This window comes from Lepidochelys kempii, chromosome 13, assembly GCF_965140265.1.
Source record: "Lepidochelys kempii isolate rLepKem1 chromosome 13, rLepKem1.hap2, whole genome shotgun sequence".
Classification (NCBI taxonomy): Eukaryota; Metazoa; Chordata; order Testudines; family Cheloniidae; genus Lepidochelys; species Lepidochelys kempii.
In genome coordinates, this window is record NC_133268.1 from 3,378,161 (window position 1) to 3,398,902 (window position 20,742).

The following is a 20,742-nucleotide window of genomic DNA, read 5'->3' on the forward strand; positions in this document are numbered from 1 at the left end:
CGTCTGTTTTTGTCCCATTTCTAGTCTTAAAGCTCCATCAGCCTCTGCTCCACTGTGTTTTCATCTCTGTGCTTCTGGCGTCCTGTTTGCATAGGTCCTGGTTCTCAGCTGCTTGATCCATTACGTCTGCCATGAAACATTCCAGTGAGCACCAAGCAGCAAGGTGACGGGTCTCTGAATTGTAATCGCGAAGGGCGTGACACAAGAGCTTTGGGTTTTGCAGCCATACTGCTAGTTTAATCATTTTTCAAAAACTGACTCCCCACCCTCCAGCCATGAACATCCAACCCACATCCAGCCCCAGACTCTGCACAGCCTACCTGAGACTTGCCAAGAGAAACAGACCCAATGGGCCAGATCAAAACCTCCTGCCATAAAATCCTGTGCGGGGCCAGGGAATTGCCTCTAAATTCTTCTGTCGAGGGCAGAGGAAAGAGTGGCCTTTGCCCCCATAGCAGCAGCAGTGGGTCTGGCCCCAGACACTGTGGAGCTCGCTGTATCCACCAGAAGCCAGGTCCATCAGCCAGAAAGCTCTGTACGGCTGCACCAGCTCTGGGGCCCTCCGCAGCTCTCTCCAGCTCCCTGGTGGGGTGACTCCACTGGCCCCCCCACTGCCAGGCCTCCCTCTGCCAACAGCGGCCTCTGGCTGCCACAAAAGGGAGGCAGGTTGTGTTGTTCGTTGTGGGTCTCTGGAAAATGTCAGCCCACCTGGGCCGTAGGGACAGAGTTGCCATTGGTGCTGCGAGAAGATGCGCGTGGGTCGGTGGACTACAATGCCCAACCCAAAGCAGTCCCAGGGCAGCATCTGCTGGCAGTAAACACCTTGGGCCCGGCTTTTCGGTGGCTTCAACTTATCTCCAGAAATTGCACAGGCCCATTTATCGGCCACACCCTCTGGACATGGAGTTCCCCCAGTTTGGCACATGAACAAGCTGGGTGGTGCTCAGCTTCCCCTGCTTGTGCCAAGGCCCCTGGTCCCTGCGGACTGTACACTCAGAGCCTGGGAGGCCGACCCAGGAGATCTGACCCTGGGCGTGTCACTTGGTTTTACAAGGACCAATCAGGGTGGGTGGCCAGAGAACTCCAAAGGGACTCAGCAAAGTCTGAAATTCAAAACGGGACCAGCCAGCACAAAGGGTGTGAATACACCATGAACCGTCCTAGTGTCCAGATAAACCGTGCGCCCCGACCTTAAGTCTCCAGGCTCTTCTGGATACAGAGACAGGTTTCCCAGACAGACTATAACCGTGTAGCCACTTTATAAATAACACAAGCAATGACAAATGGTAAGAACAGATGAGTCGCTATGTTATCTATTCACTCACAGACACTTCTCTCAGGTGGGGTAAAAGATGCTCCTGTACAGTGTGTGGAGGGGGTTTCTGCCACCCAGGCCCGCCTGAGACATGGGACTTTAAAACAGCTACAAATGTTAGGGAATTGCTCCGTGACATTTCCCGTCTCCCCACCCCAGCTCTTCAGTCAGGGGTGAGTTCAAGCATTGCCAGAAATTATTACACAAATTTCTCCTGCCTCTTCATGGCCAAGCAGAGGCAGGAGGCTCCAGCCAGAGTCCAGAATCACGAAAGGCACAAGCCAACTCTACAGATGGTCTGGGCTCCCTGCTCCCATCACCTCCGTGTCCCAGAGCACAGACCAGCAGGGTCAGATACAGGATCCAACCTTGCCCAGAGCAGAAGGCGGGTGCTTAACAGGGGAAATGGGAGTGCAGCGAATCACTTCATTTTCACCTTACTTCAGCTTTCATTTACCACCGTGTCTTCTCATCCCTCCCATCTCAGAATCAGGCCCAGAGGGCTCCTACAGGAGGATAATAGGGTTTGATCAGGCTGCTCCATCACTGGGCCAGGGCAGATCCACTCAACCAGTTCTCTCCTGCAAGTCATGGCATCACATCTTCAAAACGCCCAGCTACTGCCAGCCCTGGGAGCAAGAGTCTGACCCTCAGGGTCGAACCCACAGGACTCAGGGGGACTGCTCCAGGGCCATTGGGTCTCATAGACACAGTGTGTGTTCCACCAGAATCATGTGCGTTGTACCCCATATTTCAGCTCTTCTCCCCGAAGTGAAGGTCAATGCAGACAGCACAGAGAGACAGGGTGAAGGGGGCAGGGAGCCAGGTCAGCAATTCCCTGTTGGCTGCTCCATCAGTAGGTGGGTGAGTTTGGCAGGTACAGCTCATCAGAGGCCTGGGCTCCATTGGCCTGGCCAGCGGGGGTCACTGCAGCTCCATCGATGAACTCATTTCCCAGACTGCGGGGATGGAGGGAGGTGCAGACGGAGAAGTTGGCAGGCAGCGAAGGGTGCAAGGAAACCAGGAAACAGAAGTGGGGCTGAAAAAGGAAAGAACCAAAGAGATGAAAGAGGAGAGCCAGTCCATGACCTTCCCTGAGCAGTAACCCAGCCCAGCAAGCAGGCTCCCCAGGGCACCGGCCACACGCACCCAGGCAGGAGGGGAAATCATCATCCAGCTGAAGGTTTAAACTGAGAAAAAAGGTCCGTTGAGACTTTGCTTCTGAAATTTCCTGTGATTATGAGAAGCTGGAAATTGAACTCCCCTCCCCTAGGACAGGGGACGACCCCTCCAGGTCCCAGATCAGGGTATGGACGGCAGGAAGCACTGAGAAGGCTAAGACCGGGGAGAACTACAGCTGTCCCCCTGGTACCTTCTCGGGAGGGTGCCACCAGCTTTGGGCTGGAACCTGGGCTGGCCCGGACAGGGAAGCCCCGAGTGGAGCGAGCTGGGGTTTGTCTTGGGGATAAGGCAGGGTGGCCTGGGGACCACCACCAGGGAGGGCATGTTACATCAGCTGCAGACTGACCTCACACTTGGGAAGGCAACTCCCATCTTTTCATGTATTTATACCTGCTCCTGTATGTTCCACTCCACGCATCCGATGAAGTGGGTTCTAGCCCACGAAAGCTTATGCCCAAATACAGGGGTTCGTCTCCAAGGTGCTACAAGGACTCCTCGTGGGATCAGCTACACGGCATTGTAACGAAGGAGGAGTCCTGCAGGAGTCCACCCCAGAGACAGCAATTGGGCATGGCCACTTGCATAGACACCACTGAGAAATGAATCAGCCCCTGGTAATGCCAGGGAGGAGTTGACTGGGCAGGGAGAGGGTTAATACGCTGGTGGAAGGTTGCCAGCAGCTACCTGTTTGGGACCTTATGCTTAGCAACAGAAGAAAATCTCCCACCTGGTCTGGGCCCAGCAGGGCTCACCCTTACCCAGCTGGCTGTCTGGGGCAGTGACTCTGGCTGGCCAAGGGCCCTAGAGTACAGCCGCTGAACGCTGCCGCCCATCACTGCTATGTTAGTGGAGTTAGCGAGGCCAAAGCTGGCTCAGAGCGCCCCCCAGGTGCAGCAGTCACCCCTCGGACTGCAGGGTAGACACGCTCGGGTCTGTGGGGACGCCAGAGGGGCACCGCGCTCTAACCTGGGTGACGTGGAGAAGCCAAGGAAAAATGAAGCTCCCTTGTCCCTCCACCCAGGCCAGCAGGCCCCGCACCTGGGCACGTGCGGGGTGCGGGGAGGAATTTGTTTCCCAGGTCAACACGAGCTTTGGCCTGGCTGCAGATCCTGTCTACAAGAGTGGCAGCTGGGGCCCAGGGACATGGTTACTTAGCGATATGTTGTGGCATCTAGGAATCATCAGAGAAGCACTAGACTCTGGTCCCTACTGTTCTGGGCCAGAATCGAGCTGCTAACCCAGAGGGGCAAGGGGTTGTATCCGATTAGCATCCTGCAGACACCCGGTGTCCCCCAGTGCTGACGTCCCTGCATGGTGTCAACTCTTCCTACTCTGCTCCGGGGATGCAGCCTTGAGTTTTCCCACTCGCTCCATTGCCCTGGCAGCTCTTCCCCAAGGTAAATCCCAGGAAGGAAGTGTTTACTTACTACGTGACCCGCTTCCTCTCAGGAAGAGGAAGAGGAGGAAGGCGGCAGTCAGCACCTTCTCCAGGAAGAGCCCGATCCAGAAGGCGCAGCTGGAAAACAGACAGTGACCTGCAGTAGAAATCTATGTGATCAGCAAGCGGCCAGGAGTCCCCTGGGGAGCTTCTGCTCATGCGTCTGAGGCGTGACTGGGATCTGTACAGTGGCCTCTCTCCTTTACACAGACAAGGGGGTTCCTAGAACTGCCCCTTTGCCTGCCTGGGACAAATCTAACCCTCCACCAGGTGCTGCAGGCGGCTCGGAGATCCTCAGCGTCTCACTTGCCTGACGGGGGGCTGGGAATTGTGCACAATCCGACAGGTGAACACGGATGGATTCCTCTGCTCAGTTGAGTTCACCTTCAGGGAGCTCTGGAGTGTATATGTCCCGTCTGGACTCTCAGTCATGGGGGAGTACTCTCCTAACCCGTCTCGTTTCTGTTCTCCAGCCTGGTGAGACTCACATCCTTCAGATAAAACCCCTCCACACGTCAGGGGAATGTCACAGACTCGTTCACTGCGACGGGCACTGGCGGGTCAGTGCCCACTCGCAGCCTGGGTGGAACTGGCAAACAAATGAAAAACATCATGGAAATCTCGATGTACAGAAATGCTCCTTTTCCTGCTGATTCCAAGGGATATTTCAAGACTTGAAAAACATCCCTTCCCCGTGGCCCACATCCCACTCCCCACCAACAGGGGAGTTCAATTCTCTCCTTCATTGGAGTATGCCCCCAGCAATACCCCCCTCCGTCCTGCATGGCAGAGACGTTTCAGATGATCAGCCCTCCCGGCTCCCTTCTGGGATGAACAGGATCAGGAGGAATCCCAGCCCAAGGGGGAATCTTCCAAAATTAAAAGAGCCTGAGAGTAAGAGATGGACACAAGCTGCTGACTCCAGATCTGAATCTGGATATTAATGCGCCAGGGAGCCTCTCCCCACTTCATCCAGCCCTGCCCCCCAACGCTGGGGTGGAGCAGATGCCTTAGCCTGATTTGGACTCCGTCACTGCTGGAGGTGGGAGGCTCTGGGCACTGCTGAAGTGCTGCTATGAGACTGGTTACTTGGCGAAGGGCCCTTCTCAAACCAGCCCAAAGGGCGATGGGTCCGTCTCTGCCCTCACACCCCCCAGTAGCGGAGCCCCCGGTGGTCGGCCCCGGCTGGGCTCCTACCTCGCAGGGCATCTCTGAGGTTGTAGGTCCCACGCAGAGGAGCCAGTAAGGTGCTGTGCTCTATCTGACAGGTGAGCTGGGAGCGGGCGTCTCCTGGGGTCAGGCTCTGGACACGGTGCTGGACATGTTGTAGGAGACGCTCTCGTGTTCGGGGAGAACCCGGGGCTGGGGGGCTGGGAGTTTGGCACCCTTTTTGAGCCAGGTCACAGCGATATCTCTGGGGGAGAATCCTCCTGACTTGCAGGTGAAAGTCACTGGGGGACCCAGCTCTGCCCCGCTGTGGGAGCTGGACACGGACGGGGCCGAGGGGCTGGCTGCAGGGAGAAGCGTTTATCAGTCAGATCCCTCTGCGACTGAGAGCCCATCCCCCCGCCCCATGGGGCCCGCTTCCCCACAGGGACAGCCTGAGATCGGGGGAGCCACATCCCCTGCCCCATAGCTCATGCCAAGGCGGGACAGGACAAAACTAGGAGAGTCCTTGCTAGGAATGGGGAAGTCTCATAGCAAAGGAAGAAGAACCCAGTAACTCCATGGCTGCATCCGAGCTCCGTGCCCACAGCCAGAGCCCTATGGGGAATGGGGGGTGGGAGGGGGAGACTCACCCCAAGACTGTGTCTGGCTGCAGGTCAGTTCTGCCAAGGAGGTGCTAACTTTGTGCAGCTGCCCCAGCCTGCCTGGTCCTCGTTCCCTGTCTCTCAGGGGGATGCCCAGGGCACTGGGAGGGGAGGGTAAAACCCCTTGGTGCTGGGAGCAATCCTGGGAGGTGGGTTTAAGAATGAGTCGCAGCCTGTTCGGCTGGAGGCTGCGAAGGGCTGTACAGACCAGCCCACCCCCGCCAGCAGCTACAGCAGCTCCTTCTGGAGGGGGTGCAAGAGAAGAGAGAAGCATCAAGCCCCCCCGACCCCTCCCCCATGCACACACCCTGCTGGTCACACCCCTACAGCACACTACCGACCCCCCCACGCACACACCCTGCTGGTCACACCCCTACAGCACATGCCCGATCCCCCCACAGCACATGCCCGACCCCCCCCCCATGCACACACCCTGCTGGTCTCACCCCTACAGCACACACCCATCCCCCCCCATGCACACACCCTGCTGGTCACACCCCTACAGAACACACCCGTCCCCCCCATGCACACACCCTGCTGGTCACACCCCTACAGCACACACCCGTCCCCCCCATGCACACACCCTGCTGGTCACACCCCTACAGCACACACCCGTCGTCCCCCCCCATGCACACACCCTGCTGGTCACACCCCTACAGAACACCCCCGACCCCCCCCCTGCACCAGCGAGGAGGGCACTGCTTTGGGTGTCACCTACTTCCCATAAAGGGAGAGACACTTTGCTCCTCAGACAGCCCCACCCAGACATGGCAGCCCCACTTGGCTGGCCCAGCTCTGTAGCAAAGTGCTGAGTAAATGAAACTCTCACAGACTTGACCATTGTAAACTCCCCCATGGGACTTTTTCAGGTGCCAACTCTGGGGTGAGAGGTGTCAGGTGAAGAGAAGGGAATGAAAGGGTAGGAACAAATGACCAGTTCTCAGGCTGGAAAGGGGATGGGAACCCAGGGCTCAGTATTAGGCTGGATGATCTTCTGGGTATATATTAAGTATCCACAAGAGCAGTTGTACAGCCAGGTGACAGCTAGAAAACAAACTGATTGATCAACCTGGGGAGGGGGGATTGTGCGGTCAGGAGGAGCAGTGCATGCTCATGGATTCTGACCCTGTTGTAATTTCTCAGGACAAAGGTCTAGGCAGCTCAGTGAAGACAATTTCTCAATATACATGAGCTGCAGAAAGAATGGAGTAAGACAGAAGAATCTGTGAAAATGGGGCTGGACCATAAGGTCCCAGCGCCGCTCCTGGATCCAAACAGGATCTCTGCACACGCACAGAACCCCTTCCATTGCGATGGGACGGAGGCAGAGAACAGCTTGCCAGGACCAAGCTGATCACCAGCTGGGGTCAGGAAGAAGTTTCCTCTTATGGTATAAAATAATACAAGGGCTTAGATCTTCCACTGACGCATCTGGAACTTATCACTTTTGCAAGGAGCCGGAAAACAGTCTAGACGGTTTGTGCCCACATGGGCAATACATGAGTCTCTTACTGGGGATTTCCAGGAGAAGCAGCAGCACCAGGCATGGCCGAGACAGTCCAGACGTCTGGGTCAAGACAGCCATCATGGTGGCAGTGGGAAGACCCTTCAACACTGCAGCCTTTGCCAGCTCCCCATTGGCTCAAGAGATATTGAGAATTCGGAGTTAAGGATCAGACCATCCCCTGATGCAGAAGGAAGTGGATTGCATTAGTGACACTTCCTGTTTTGAATCTGTGCAGGCTAAACTGTTTTTTCCTTACTATTAACTTTACTTCTTACAGCAAAGCGGCTGGTGACCCGTGTTCTCTCATGAAGCCTCAGATAGTCCAGCCCTCTGACCACCATGAAATAAAGCACCCATGCTAACACTGCTGGGGTATTTAAGTGGGGAGAGGTGGCCTTGGCAGAGTGCTGCTCTTTGGGAATCCCCAACAAGGAAATCTCCCCCCTCCCCCCAGAAAAAAAATCAAACCAGAGAATTTACCAGCCACGGCATGTTCAGCTACGCCCTGAGACCCCTGTTCTGGAGCTATTCTCTGAGCAGGGCTGTTAATCTGATGGGCCCCTTCATTGCTCATCTGAGTGGGTGGAAGTCACTTGGCCACTCACAGCACCTGAACCGTGTTAATGGGCCAAGGAGGTGGGGTTGGATCTGGATTAGGTCTAGGCTGGGGTTGGGGTTGGGGTTGATGGTGGAGATCTTATGAGATCCGTTTTTCTCTGGAGAGCCAAACCTGGGCCATGAAACGGGTCTTTTCCTGTTTTGGATCCAATGCAGAACTCACTGCAGGAGCCAGGAAGGTCTTGTGGTTACGGCACAGGTGAGCTGGGTTCTTTCACCATATCTGCTACGGAGTCACCTCCTGGGACCTGAGGCAAATCACTTACTGTCTCTGGGCTTCTGTCTCCAGTGCTGCAGTGGGGAAAGCAGCACCTTCTTTTTCCTGCCCCTTGTCTGTCTCGGCTTCTTAGGCAGCAGGTTCTGTGGGGTAGGGACTGTCCAGTACCAGTGCCTAGCACAATGGGGCCCAGACACTGTTGTGTCCTCTAGCACCCTGTAATAATGATAACGAAGAAGTAAATGGATGGAGTGATGAACATGAGACCCTTGCCTTGAAGGGGTTTGGATCTGAGATACCACTTCAGGTCCATGCCTAGTGTTAAAACTGTATAAACATTCCCTCCCAGTGTTTTAACTCTTCGTGAATTTGGGCACAGCCAGTTCTTTTCCTGAGCGATGGCTCAAGCAGCAGGGCAGGCTCTGAATGTGTTAATTATGCATGTGCCAGTTGTTTCTGTTTCCTGTTGTGACTTCTCATTTTCCTTTGCCAGCTGAGCTGGCTGAGCTCAAACCATTGTTGTTAATCCCACAGGGCTGACTGGTCTCCAACCTACAGCCCTGCAAATGGCTTTCTGCACGTCGGCGTGGCTTCAGCTGCTGAGCTTGTTGCTGGGTGTCTCTTCCATGGACAAGTCAGGCGAGTACAAAGCGGGCAAGCGATGGGGGCTTTGCAATACAATTTGGCTGGGCTAAGGAGCAGAGAAAGAAATCAGCCAGTTAGGGATCTCCGTGCAGGGGGGAGACAGATAACTATTTGTAATGGGTGTGTGTGTGTGTAAAAAAAGTCCCTGTTTGACCTCTCCCTCCCTTCCCCTTTTGCACGTTACGTGTCTTTTCGGGTTATAAGCTCTTTGGAGCGGGATCGTGTCCATGTGTTTGTACAGTGTTCAGCTGCGCCTGTCTTGACTGGGTCCTCTGAGCACTGGGGTAACAAAAGTGTTTAAAATAACCGCAGAGCATTTACCCTCCCGGGGAGGCTGGGATGCAGTGTTGCAAGGTGAAAGGTCTTTCCATGTATTTCCCAGTGAATGGGACTCAACTCTGCAAAAACATCACAGTTCTTGGACTCTTTTCCAGGAGCTCCTCTGCAGTTTTGCTCCAGGTACATGCCCACAGCACAGATCAGGCAGCACACGCATGTCCTGCGCACTTTCCTTGCACCCAGCCCTGCACTGCTGTGACCTCCCTCCTGCAGAGCTGGGCTGCATGGAGTCCCGGCAGAGCTGCTCCCATATTGCCTGCTCGGTTTTACAGCAGAGCACCGAGTGATGTCAGTCCTGGAAGAGCTGCTGGAACCCAGCTTCTTAAAGAGCAGCAGACCCTGGACAGAAAACTCCTGAAAACCATTGTACTTAGAAACGAGTCCTCCCCGCCTCTTCCCGCATTTGCTGCCTCTCCGGGGGCTTATTCCCTCTCAGCGAGAAATGCAGGGGAACAGGGTCTTGGTCTGAGCAGAGATCTGACCCGTCCGCTTCCCCCTCCCCTCTCCCTTTGCCATCACAGCTCTGATGATCTCCCAGCCCAGCTGCTCCCGGTGGGGAATAACCAGCAATAACGCATGACCTCTTCAAGAGACAAAGTTCCTGCTTTCGTGCGACCACCCCGAGTTTATAAATAAAAAAAGGGGAAGAGAAATGCACAGCCATAACTTGCAGAGTCTCTCTGCGCGGAACGTGGTTTCCAGGTTTGCCTGTTCGGCACAAGCAACACTAGGAGCCAGTTTTGCCGCGGCGGAGCAGGTGTCTTCACCAGCGTCCAGCCAGGAACATGGCAACGCACGACGTGCCCCAGACTCTGCGCCGAGAGAACCAGACTCAGCCCCTCTGCCCTAACAGCCGTGGGATGTGCCCAGGGTGGCTCTCTGAATTCTTTCGATGAGGCAGGGAAAGGGCAGGCTTTGTTCTGCCCCCAGCAGCACTAACCCCAAACGTTGTGGATCTCGAAGGATCCATCGGAGACCATGGCCACCAGCCTCCAAGCTCAGCGGCTTCAAGCCGACTCCCGGGCTTTCTTCAGCCCTCCCCAGCCCCTGGCAGCACAGCTCCATGGGAACCCCACTGACAAGGCTGCCTCGGCCCCGCAGCTGCTCCCCGGATGCCCATAAGGGCTCGATGCCATGGAGTGAAGCTCCAGAAGAGGGTGCATGGGGGCTGCTGGGCAGCGTTGCCACAGGGTTTGGGGGGACATAATCCCATTGGATCTAAGGGCTACCAATCCCAACACAAGCCAGTTCAAGAGCAGAGTCTGGGCCTGTGGGCCAAAGCATCCAGCCAGCCTCAACAAGGCATCTGATAGGGCATGCAAATTGTGCACTCCCCCTACCCACCACCCCCACAAATCTTTGCACATGCAGTCCCGGAGTTGTGCACATGAATTGGGTAATTTGGTGCCCAACCACCCATCTGCCTGGGCAAACGCCCGTCTGTACCTGCTGATTTCAGACATGCCAGCGTGGAGGCCCAGGCTGGGAATTTGCCCCGGGGTTGTAACTTGGTTTTTGTTTACAGCACAAGGAACATTAAAGGTTCAGGTGGGAACAACCCCCCATCTTGATTTCCCGGGGCTCAGCAAGGTGAGGGGTTTAGGTAGGCTGGAGCAGAGTGCAGGGAGGTAAACGGTTAAACCCAACAGACGTCAGAGTGCCCAGATCTACTGAAAGAAAAGGAGTACTTGTGGCACCTTAGAGACTAACCAATTTATTAGAGCATAAGTTTTCGTGAGCTACAGCTCACTTCCTCAGATGCATATCGTGGAAACTGCAGCAGGCTTTATATATACACAGAGAATATGAAACAATACCTACTCCCACCCCACTGTCCTGCTGGTAATAGCTTATCTAAAGTGATCATCAGGTGGGCCATTTCCAGCACAAATCCAGGTTTTCTCACCCTCCACCCCCCCACACAAATTCACTCTCCTGCTGGTGATAGCCCATCCAAAGTGACAACTCTTTACACAATGTGCATGACAATCACGTTGGGCTATTTCCTGCACAAATCCAGGTTTTCTCACATCCCCCCCACCCCCATACACACACAAACTCACTCTCCTGCTGGTAATAGCTCATCCAAACTGACCACTCTTCAAGTTTAAATCCAAGTTAAACCAGAACATCTGGGGGGGGGGGGTAGGAAAAAAACAAGAGGAAACAGGCTACCTTGCATAATGACTTAGCCACTCCCAGTCTCTATTTAAGCCTAAATTAATAGTATCCAATTTGCAAATGAATTCCAATTCAGCAGTTTCTCGCTGGAGTCTGGATTTGAAGTTTTTTTGTTTTAAGATAGCGACCTTCATGTCTGTGATTGCGTGACCAGAGAGATTGAAGTGTTCTCCGACTGGTTTATGAATGTTATAATTCTTGACATCTGATTTGTGTCCATTTATTCTTTTACGTAGAGACTGTCCAGTTTGACCAATATCTATTCAGGGGACACCATCACAGGGCCTAATAACATCAGCCACACTATCAGAGGCTCGTTCACCTGCACATCCACCAATGTGATATATGCCATCATGTGCCAGCAATGCCCCTCTGCCATGTACATTGGTCAAACTGGACAGTCTCTACGTAAAAGAATAAATGGACACAAATCAGATGTCAAGAATTATAACATTCATAAACCAGTCGGAGAACACTTCAATCTCTCTGGTCACGCAATCACAGAAATGAAGGTCGCTATCTTAAAACAAAAAAACTTCAAATCCAGACTCCAGCGAGAAACTGCTGAATTGGAATTCATTTGCAAATTGGATACTATTAATTTAGGCTTAAATAGAGACTGGGAGTGGCTAAGTCATTATGCAAGGTAGCCTGTTTCCTCTTGTTTTTTTCCTACCCCCCCCCCAGATGTTCTGGTTTAACTTGGATTTAAACTTGAAGAGTGGTCAGTTTGGATGAGCTATTACCAGCAGGAGAGTGAGTTTGTGTGTGTATGGGGGTGGGGGGGATGTGAGAAAACCTGGATTTGTGCAGGAAATAGCCCAACTTGATTGTCATGCACATTGTGTAAAGAGTTGTCACTTTGGATGGGCTATCACCAGCAGGAGAGTGAATTTGTGTGGGGGGGTGGAGGGTGAGAAAACCTGGATTTGTGCTGGAAATGGCCCACCTGATGATCACTTTAGATAAGCTATTACCAGCAGGACAGTGGGGTGGGAGTAGGTATTGTTTCATATTCTCTGTGTATATATAAAGCCTGCTGCAGTTTCCACGATATGCATCTGAGGAAGTGAGCTGTAGCTCACGAAAGCTTATGCTCTAATAAATTGGTTAGTCTTTAAGGTGCCACAAGTACTCCTTTTCTTTTTGCGAATACAGACTAACACGGCTGTTACTCTGAAACCAGATCTACTGAGGGCTTCCGAAACCACGTCTCCCGTTCCTCGTGGGTGGAGAGGAAGGTCTCACCGACCACGCTGGGAGAACTGTGCAAATAATACCCAATATCAGGAATAATAACAACGCATTATCCCTGTCATTAACTAAAACCCTCCCACTGTCTCTGCGCTGCAGGGGCCGGGGGGGCCGAGGAGTTCCAGCTGCTGCAGCCCCAGGACCCCGTGTGGGTGTCCGCGGGAGAGAATCTCACTCTGACCTGCTCTGTGACCGGCCTCGCTCCAGCAGGACCCGTGAAGTGGTTCAAGGGCTCGGGCGGGGACCGGCAGCTCGTTTATGCACAGGCGGGATCATTCCCCCGGGTGACGCGGGCTGTTCGTGGCTCTGACACAGACTTCACCATCCGCATCAGTGACACCCGCCCTGCGGACGCCGGGACCTATCACTGTGTGAAGTTTAAGAAGGTGTCGGGAGCCAGAGAGGAGGATAAGAAGGGGTCGGGAAGCGATGAGGAGATTAGATCCGGCGCGGGCACGGCCGTGACTGTGAGCGGTGAGGGTGAGCTCCCATCCCAGCCACATGCCCCTGCCCGCCGGGGGCTGGGACCAGGGCGGGGAACAAACCCAGCTCAAACTCTTCCTGCCCATTCTGTTAGCTATTCTTGTAGCTGTAACATGCCTTGTGCAGTAGAGAAGACACCGGATTCAGCAGTAACAGAGATAAGGATGAATCTCAGCAAGGCTGCAGGACGCAGGCACCCCCTGCGGTTCTCCAGCTTCCAGACTAACACAGCCCGGGCTGCCCAGTGTCGCCACGCAGCGCCCCTGGATCCTGGCCTGGGTTTTTAACGTAGATTCCAAGGCCAGAAGGGACCTTTGTGTCTAGTCTGACTTCCTGTATAGCACAGGCCAGAGAACTGCCCCAAAATAATCCCTAGAGCGGATCTGTTAGAAAAACATCCCAGTCTTGATTTAAAAATGGTCAGTGATGGAGAATCCTCACAACCCTAGGGAACTTTTCCCAGTGGTTAATTACTCTCACTGTTAAAAGAACAGGAGGACTTGTGGCACCTTAGAAACTAACCAATTTATCTGAGCATAAGCTTTCGTGAGCTACAGCTCACTTCCTCCAATGCATTCAGTGGAAAATACTTCCGATGAAGTGAGCTGTAGCTCACGAAAGCTTATGCTCAAATAAATTGGTTAGTCTCTAAGGTGCCACAAGTCCTCCTTTTCTTTTTGCGAATACAGACTAACATGGCTGCTACTCTGAAACCTCTCATTGTTAAAAAATGTACGCCTTATTTAGCTTCAACTTCCAGCCATTGGATCATGTTCTACCTTTCTAAACTGAAGAGCCCATTATTAAATATGTGTTCTGCAATGTAGGTACAGTACTTATAGAATATGATCGAGCCATCCCTTAACCTTCTCTTTGTTAAGCTACACAGATTGGACTCCTGGAGTCGATCACTGTAAAACAAGTTTTCTAATCCTTTAAATAATTCTCGTGGCTTTTCTCTGACCCCTCCCCAATTCATCAACATCCTTCCTGTAGTGTGGGCACCAGAACTGGACACAGGATTCCAGCAGCAGCTGCACCAGTCCCAAATACAGAGACAAAATAACCGCTCTACATCTACTCGAGAGTCTCCTGTTTATGCATCCTAGGATCTCATTAGCCCTTTTGGCCACTGTATCGTGCTGGGAGCTCATGTTCAGCTGATTAGCCACCATGACCCCCACATCTTTTCCAGAGTCCCTGCTTCCCAGGTTTGAGTCCCCAGTTGTGTGAATGTGGCCTCGTTCTTTGCTCCTAGATGTATATATTTGCATTTAGCCATGTTAAAAAACATTGTTTATTTGTGCATAGCTTACCAAGCAATCCATATCGCTCTGTATCAGTGGCCCGGCCTCTTCATTATTTACCATTCCCCAATTTTTCTGTCATCTGTTCACTTTATCAGTGGTGATTTTATTTTTTCTTTCAGGTCATTAATAAAAATGTTTAATAGTGTAGGGCCAAGAACTGATCCCTGGAGGATCCCTCTAGAAACACACTCTTTCAATGATGACTTCTGGTTTACAGTTACATTTTGAGACCTATCAGTTAGCCATCTTTTAATCCACTTAATGTGTGCCATGTTAATTTTATATTTTTCTAGTTTTTCAATCAAAATATCCTGCATCAAATGCCTTACAGAAGTTCAAGTATATTACCACTATTACCTTTACCAAACTTGTAATCTCATCAAAAAAAGATACTAAGTTAATTTAACAGGATTTATTTTCCATAAACCCACATTTATTGGCATTAATTATATTACTCTCCTTTAATTCTTTATTAATCAAGTCCCATATCAGCTGCTCCATCATCTTGCCAGGCATCAATGTCAGACAGCAGGCCTATAATTACCTAGATCATCCTGGGGACCTTTTTTAAATATTGCACAACATTAGCTTCCTTCCAGTCTTCTGGAACTTCCTGGGTGTTCCAAGATTTATTGAAAATCAACATTATTGGTACAGTGAGCTGCTCAGCCAGCTCTTTTAAAACACTTGAATCCAAGTTATCCAGACCTGCTGATTTAAAAATATCTGACTTTAGTAGCTACTGTTTAACATCCTCCAGAGACACTAGTGGAATGGAAAGAGTGTTGTCATATGACATGACTACATGATATGTTTTTTCCCCAGTATAGAACAGAAATATTTATTGAACACTTCCGCCTTTTCTCCATTATTACTGATAATTCTACCATTTTCAAGTAATGGATTAGTTCCATTGTTAGGATTCTTTTTGTTCCTAATATATTTTAAAAACTCCTTATTGCCTTAACTCTGCTGGTCATAGATTTTGCCTTGTATCCCTTTGCTTCCCTTATCAATTTTCTAAAATTCCTAGCTTCTGATTTATATTCATTAGTATCAACTTTCCTTTTCTTCCAATTGTTTTATTTATATAGATATAGATAAATAATAGCTGCCTTCACTGCCTCTTTAAACTAGGTAGGTTTTTTAACCAACATGGCCTTCTTTATCAATTGTGGCTTTTGGGGCATCTAGTAGAGTGTTCTTAAACAATTCCTAATTATTCACTTTTTTCTGATTAAATTCTTCCTCCCACATGATTTGGCTCATAATTATTTTCAGCTTTTTGAAACTGGCCCTTAGAAAGCAACATTTATATATCTATATCACTTGTCTGGACTTTGTTCTGTTTGCACATCATAAATATGATCAAATCATGACGGCTTGTACCTAAGATACCATTGTTTTTTAGTTCTGTGTTCAGTTCCTCTTTATCTATCATGACAAGGTGTAATATAGGATTCCCCTGTGTTGGATGCAACATTTTTTGTGTTAGGAAATTGTCATCTATAATGTTTAGAAATTCCAAGGATGTTTTAATACTGGCAGTATGAGACCCCTAGCATATGTCACTCAAATTGAAGTGCCCCATCCTGTTCCCTAGTATAATTTGGGGGTCTGTAGCAGACTCCAATTAATACCCCATCTGATGCTTTACCTGTTAGGACATTGATCCATAAGCATTCAAAATCATTTTCTTCTAAGTTATCAGTGAAACAGGTAATGCCATCTTTGATATAGAGTGTCACGCCCTCTCCCCTTTTGCCCATTCTGTCTTTCCTAAAGAGGTTTCAGAGTAGCTACACTGACCATTTCCATCTCAGCCGATTGGTTCCCTGGATTCAAATTCAAACCCTCGGCCGTTACAGGAGCAGGGCCTGGATCCAGTCCCAAAGAGACACAGTCACCCCCCAACAGGGTCTCACAGCTGATATCCTGGAGAACCCCAACGACCAGCCCGCCCAACCCCTCCTGGGCAACCTCGTGATCCCAAGCTTCCCAGGGATCACCATATCGACGCCAAACTTAGTGTGGACACCCAATCAGCATCGCCCACTGCAGCCCAGAACTCCTGAGCTCAAGCAATCCGCCGGCCTCATACATTCCTAAAGAGGTTGTAACTGTTGATTTTAACATTCCAATAGTGTGCATCCTCCCACCAGGTGTCAGTAACACCACCTAGATCAAATGCATGCTCATAAAGGAGCCATTCCCATTCCTTTTTGGTACCCAGGCTCCTAGGGAGTCCTGGAAGGTGACTGTGGACCGCGCTACAGAAGCATCGCAGACAAACTCACCAGTCAGTTATGTATGCACTGCAGAATGGTCTCTGCCAACCCCTGAAGTGCAGCTTGTGCCTCTAGGTTTTATTTTCCCAGATCGCCACCAGGTTGCTGTGTCTGCTGCTGCCGGGGCAGTCTGTGTCCTCCTTGTCGTTTTAGTCCTTGTCTCCACTTACTTCTTTGTGAGAAAGAAGAGAGGTGAGTGCAACATTTCAACCAGCCTGTTCCATTTACTCCAGGGCTATTTGCTGGTCCTAGCATGACTAACTGACCTCATTGTTTCTTTCCTCTGCCCATCTAGGCAGGAGCCCCTCCACAGCCAGGTCTGTATAAAGCTGGTGTTAATTCAACAACTCTTAGTCAAACTAACGCAGTCTCACCTGTTCTCTCTCTGTCTGACCCAACAGCCTCCTGGCTTAATTCCCTCAAAGCATGTTGTGCTGTAAAAGATCTTTTTATCCATAACACTTTGCTGTGTCTGCTTATTGTGACTGGAATTCTACCTGAAGCCGGACTCCAGTAGTTTGTATCTATGCTGGGACTAGGTGTTTCTCTGGCACCTGTTACCTTGGTATTTAAGAGCCCAGCAAAGCAATATAAAAAGCAAGCGCACAGAATGTCCGCCTCCAAAATCACCCCCGAATACAAAGCCGATTTCATGTCTGGCCAAGAACCCCAGCCAAACTTCCAGGGCCAGATTCTGTCCCTGGGATGGACTCAGCTCCTTTTCTTCTACACAGTTCAGTTCTTGGGGGGGCAAAATCCTCTTATCTGTGTCTAATTAGGATTCTCTTTCCCACAGGTCTCAGACTCCCTTTCCGGATACCACGAGGACTCAGAGCCAGGTATGACGTGATGCTGATACAAAGGGAGAGTGTGAGTTCAATCCTTGAGGGGGCCATTTAGGGATCTGGGGCAAAAATTGGGGATTGGCCCTGCTTTGAGCAGGGGGTTGGACTAGATGACCTCCTGAGGACACTTCCAATCCGTATATTCTATGATTCTATGGCCCTCTTGGGCACGTCCACAGTTCAAGCTAGGCGTGTGGTTCCCAGCTTGAGGAGACATGTAACCTGCACTGGCTCGGATCAAGCTTGGGTGCTAACACCAGAGTGTAGCTGCCGCAGTGGGAGCAGTGGGAGAGGCTAGCTCCCTGGGTACACACTCGTCTAAGACCTAGGCATGGTCTCAGGGTGGCCATGCCCGTGGCTTCACTCTTGCATGAGTGTGTCTCCTCGACCCGGGAATCGCACCCTCAGCTTTAAGTGGAGACTTACCCCCACCTGCACTGGGCCTCCTCACTGCTTCCTAGGATCAGGCCCGCAAGGTTTTGGCCTGATGCATAGGGGCTGGGGGGGTTTGGTCCTGTTCCCAGGATGTCTGAGGCTGCACAAAACCCAACGCAGCAACCCCAGCTGGGGCGCAGGGGCCCGGCTGCTCCCCTTGTGATCTCCCAAATGGGTTCACTGAGCGGCCCAAGAGGCCATCTGGGCTGTCACTTTCCAGCTTGCACCACCTCCCAGCAGTACGCAGAGGCACTGGCCAGGGTCTCCTCTCACTGGTGGAAGGCGGGAGTAATTCCACTGAGGCCAACACAGCGACACCAGTGTAACCGGGGGAGAGTCAGGCTCATCGCCCCATCGTCGCTGTTAGAAACACCGGGATCACAGAGTTCCAGGCCAGAAGGGGCCACCAGATCGTCCAGCCCAACCTCCCGTATGGCACAGGCCACCAACCCCCAGCACCCGCACGCTGACCCAGCAGCCCCCTGGAGACAGGCAGAGGATAGAAGGGACCACGGTAATTCCCATGGAAAGAGAAGTCAGTAACATGGGGCCAGGCTCTGTGCTGTGCACAACAGGAGCAACTGGGGCGAGGGGGCTGTTCTGCATGCCAGCCACACCCCCTCGCACCCTGTCACACCCTCCCCCTCCCCTGGGATGCCCCAAAAGTGGGGGCTGTGAGGGGAGAGAGCGTAGGGCCACATGACAGCAGCCTTATGCGCTATGCCTAGCTGGGGGACATGCCCACCAGGGGCCTCTCTGGCCCTGTCTACACTGCAATCAGGTGTCACTGCGGCACGTCGACAAACCCGAGCTAGCTCACTAACAGTAGCAGTGTGGCCATGGTGGCACGGATGGCAGCATGCCGCCCTGGGGACCCGGGTACATGCTCAGGTGGCAAGCCCAGCCCACCCTCACGACACTGCCATCTTGACAAGCTGTTTGGATGAGAGCTAGCTCAGGATGCCTACACGTGCTGCAATCACAGCTCCGACCGCTGCGCAGACGTGCCCACGGCCATCCTGACGACTCCCAGACGTTACCAGTAATGGGGCTGCAGCGGGGAGCAGCACCAGGCCCAGGAAGGGGTCACGTTGATTTTCCTGGCTTGCATTGGAATCAGAGTTTAACCCCTTCCTGCCCCTGCTGTTGCTCAGACACGGGGAGATTTTCCAGCCTGTGGCTACTTCCCCCGTGGCACACTGCAGCTTGGGTGGTGTTTCAGCCGCTGGGCTCAGGGTCCTGTTGGGGTTTCTCTAGAGCCTCCGCGTTCTTTTTTTAAACCCTGGCGTCTGAGTGTGTGACTCACTGGCAGCCCAGCTGGCATTAACCCCTTCGGTGCCAGGCGTGGACTGTACCCAGAGAAGTCGGGAGCCTGCACGCCGTGTGGGGATGTTTTATTGAACGGTGCAGCATCCAGCACAAACCAGGGCACACAAGGACCGCTCTGGTGGCTGTATGTGCTGTGAGCAGAGAGGGGCTGAAGAAATAAACTGCTTGGAGGGCAGGGGGAGGAAACTGGTCGGTTTGGGCTGACAGTAACTTTGCAATCTCTCCGCTTTTCCTCCTCTCTGCTCTTTGGGTGCAAAGCTGCACAACAGCGGGCCAGGGAGTAATTAAGAGGGATAAGAAGAGGGCAGTTTGTTCTTATAAACACAGGGATGCCATACCGTGCACGTGCTCATGCATAACTCAGGGCGTACATAGCGCTCGCTGCTGTACCCAGGAACCAATTCATGAACCCTTTCTTTTTAGCCCAGTGATGACAAAGACCCAGACGTGCTCTACGCTGACCTGCAGCACCCGGCCAGGCTCCAGCAGCCCAAGCAGAGCGCCCCAGAAGAACATTCTGAATACGCGGCCATTAAGGTAACCCCGGCCATTGCCACGTAGAGGGAGAAGGCAGCGTGGCTCTGGGCAGCCTCGGAGAAAGACTTAAAGAGCTGCTGTCGGAGAAGGAAGCTGCAGCTCTCTGCCGGGCACAGCGAGAAAGGAGAAGTGAGGGCAGGTTCTAAAATTCTATCATCCGAGTCACTCAAGGTCTTCCCCGTGGGGGGGCCCGGAACTGACACAGCGTCTCTTGTTCCCCCTGGCACTTTGTTTCGATTTCGCTGTCAGCGTGGGTGTGACTCCGAATCGGGGGAACTCATGACCTGGAAAGTCAGCAGCCACCTGGCATGTTCCTGTTTTCACAAACAATTAAAGATTTCAATTATATTCTCTCTAAGCAGAGCCAACGGCGATTTGCCCTGTGAAATCTGAGCCGCGGCCTTTGAACGGATGGTATCGGAGGCCAGCACAAGAACTGCCCCTGTGATTTCTGAGGTTGCTCTTAGGAGGAAGTCTTCAAAGGGTGGGACACACACATAGGGCTGACTTCTCTTTTTCCCAGGGGTTCCTCCACCCCCAGGCCCCGCCCCCACACCGCCCCTTCCTGCCCAACATCCGTGGGGGCTCCTGGCTGCGGTCCAAAATGACAAACCAAACAATCCTGCAGCCCACAAAACAGCCCGGGCTCGCCCCGCGCAAGGCAAATCGCCCTTGGGAAGGGAGGCTGGGTTTCTAACCCCTCGGGCGCCTGGGGGGACCCTGGGCTCTCGGGGAAGCAAAGCAAACTGGAGATGGCCCCTCTACCTCTCCAGAGGATCCAGCAGCAGAAGCTCTTCAGCAGCTTTCCTGACCCACAGCTCCTTCTCAGAGGGGTTTGGGAGCTCCAGCCCTGCTTTCCTCCGAGTGCCAGCCTGCACCGGGCTTGGATCCCCCCTTTCAAGGGGCTGCCCCTCTCCAGGCTTGACAAGCCACAGCGGTGGCTGGTGTGGGCCCAGAGGAGCTCTTTAACCCCATCCTGGCAGGGGAGGGGGCCGGGAGAACCCATCC

General features: G+C 52.5%; 1 protein-coding gene, 1 long non-coding RNA gene and 1 pseudogene across 6 annotated transcripts in view; 1 reads left to right on the forward strand and 2 right to left on the reverse strand.

The window, feature by feature from the left end:
- Window positions 1-1,160: 1,160 nt before the first annotated feature.
- On the reverse strand, window positions 1,161-7,334 carry LOC140897147 (signal-regulatory protein beta-1-like; annotated as a pseudogene).
- A 668-nt stretch (window positions 7,335-8,002) lies between these two features.
- LOC140896845 (uncharacterized) overlaps window positions 8,003-20,742 on the reverse strand; it is an 87,846-nt gene continuing 75,106 nt past the window's right edge. Inside the window, exons 2-3 of the long non-coding RNA XR_012154620.1 lie at window positions 16,598-16,760; window positions 8,003-8,304 (exon numbers count right to left, since the gene is read on the reverse strand). This is a non-coding gene — a long non-coding RNA (uncharacterized lncRNA). The remainder of the gene's footprint in view (window positions 8,305-16,597; window positions 16,761-20,742) is intronic.
- Window positions 8,034-20,092, forward strand: LOC140896844 (tyrosine-protein phosphatase non-receptor type substrate 1-like). Of its 5 annotated transcripts, none has more exons than XM_073308861.1 (7): window positions 8,034-8,070; window positions 8,582-8,727; window positions 12,607-12,987; window positions 16,679-16,780; window positions 16,884-16,905; window positions 17,385-17,427; window positions 19,621-20,092. In XM_073308861.1, the coding sequence occupies exons 2-7, from the start codon at window positions 8,655-8,657 to the stop codon at window positions 19,756-19,758; spliced, it is 759 nt and encodes a 252-aa protein (XP_073164962.1). In that variant the 5' UTR covers window positions 8,034-8,070; window positions 8,582-8,654; the 3' UTR covers window positions 19,759-20,092. The 5 variants fall into 5 exon arrangements, with proteins under 5 accessions (XP_073164962.1, XP_073164960.1, XP_073164963.1 ...); XM_073308859.1 differs by having other exon boundaries at window positions 12,607-12,981; window positions 16,664-16,780; XM_073308862.1 differs by having other exon boundaries at window positions 12,607-12,981.

Excerpts from the sequence above, each read along its gene's own strand:
- LOC140896844 (XM_073308859.1), top strand. The coding sequence starts at position 8,655 with ATGGCTTTCTGCACGTCGGCGTGGCTTCAGCTGCTGAGCTTGTTGCTG. Across the intron at positions 8,728-12,606 it reads CTCTTCCATGGACAAGTCAG|GGGCCGGGGGGGCCGAGGAG; the intron begins GCGAGTACAAAG and ends TCTGCGCTGCAG. Across the intron at positions 17,428-19,620 it reads CCACGAGGACTCAGAGCCAG|CCCAGTGATGACAAAGACCC; the intron begins GTATGACGTGAT and ends CTTTCTTTTTAG.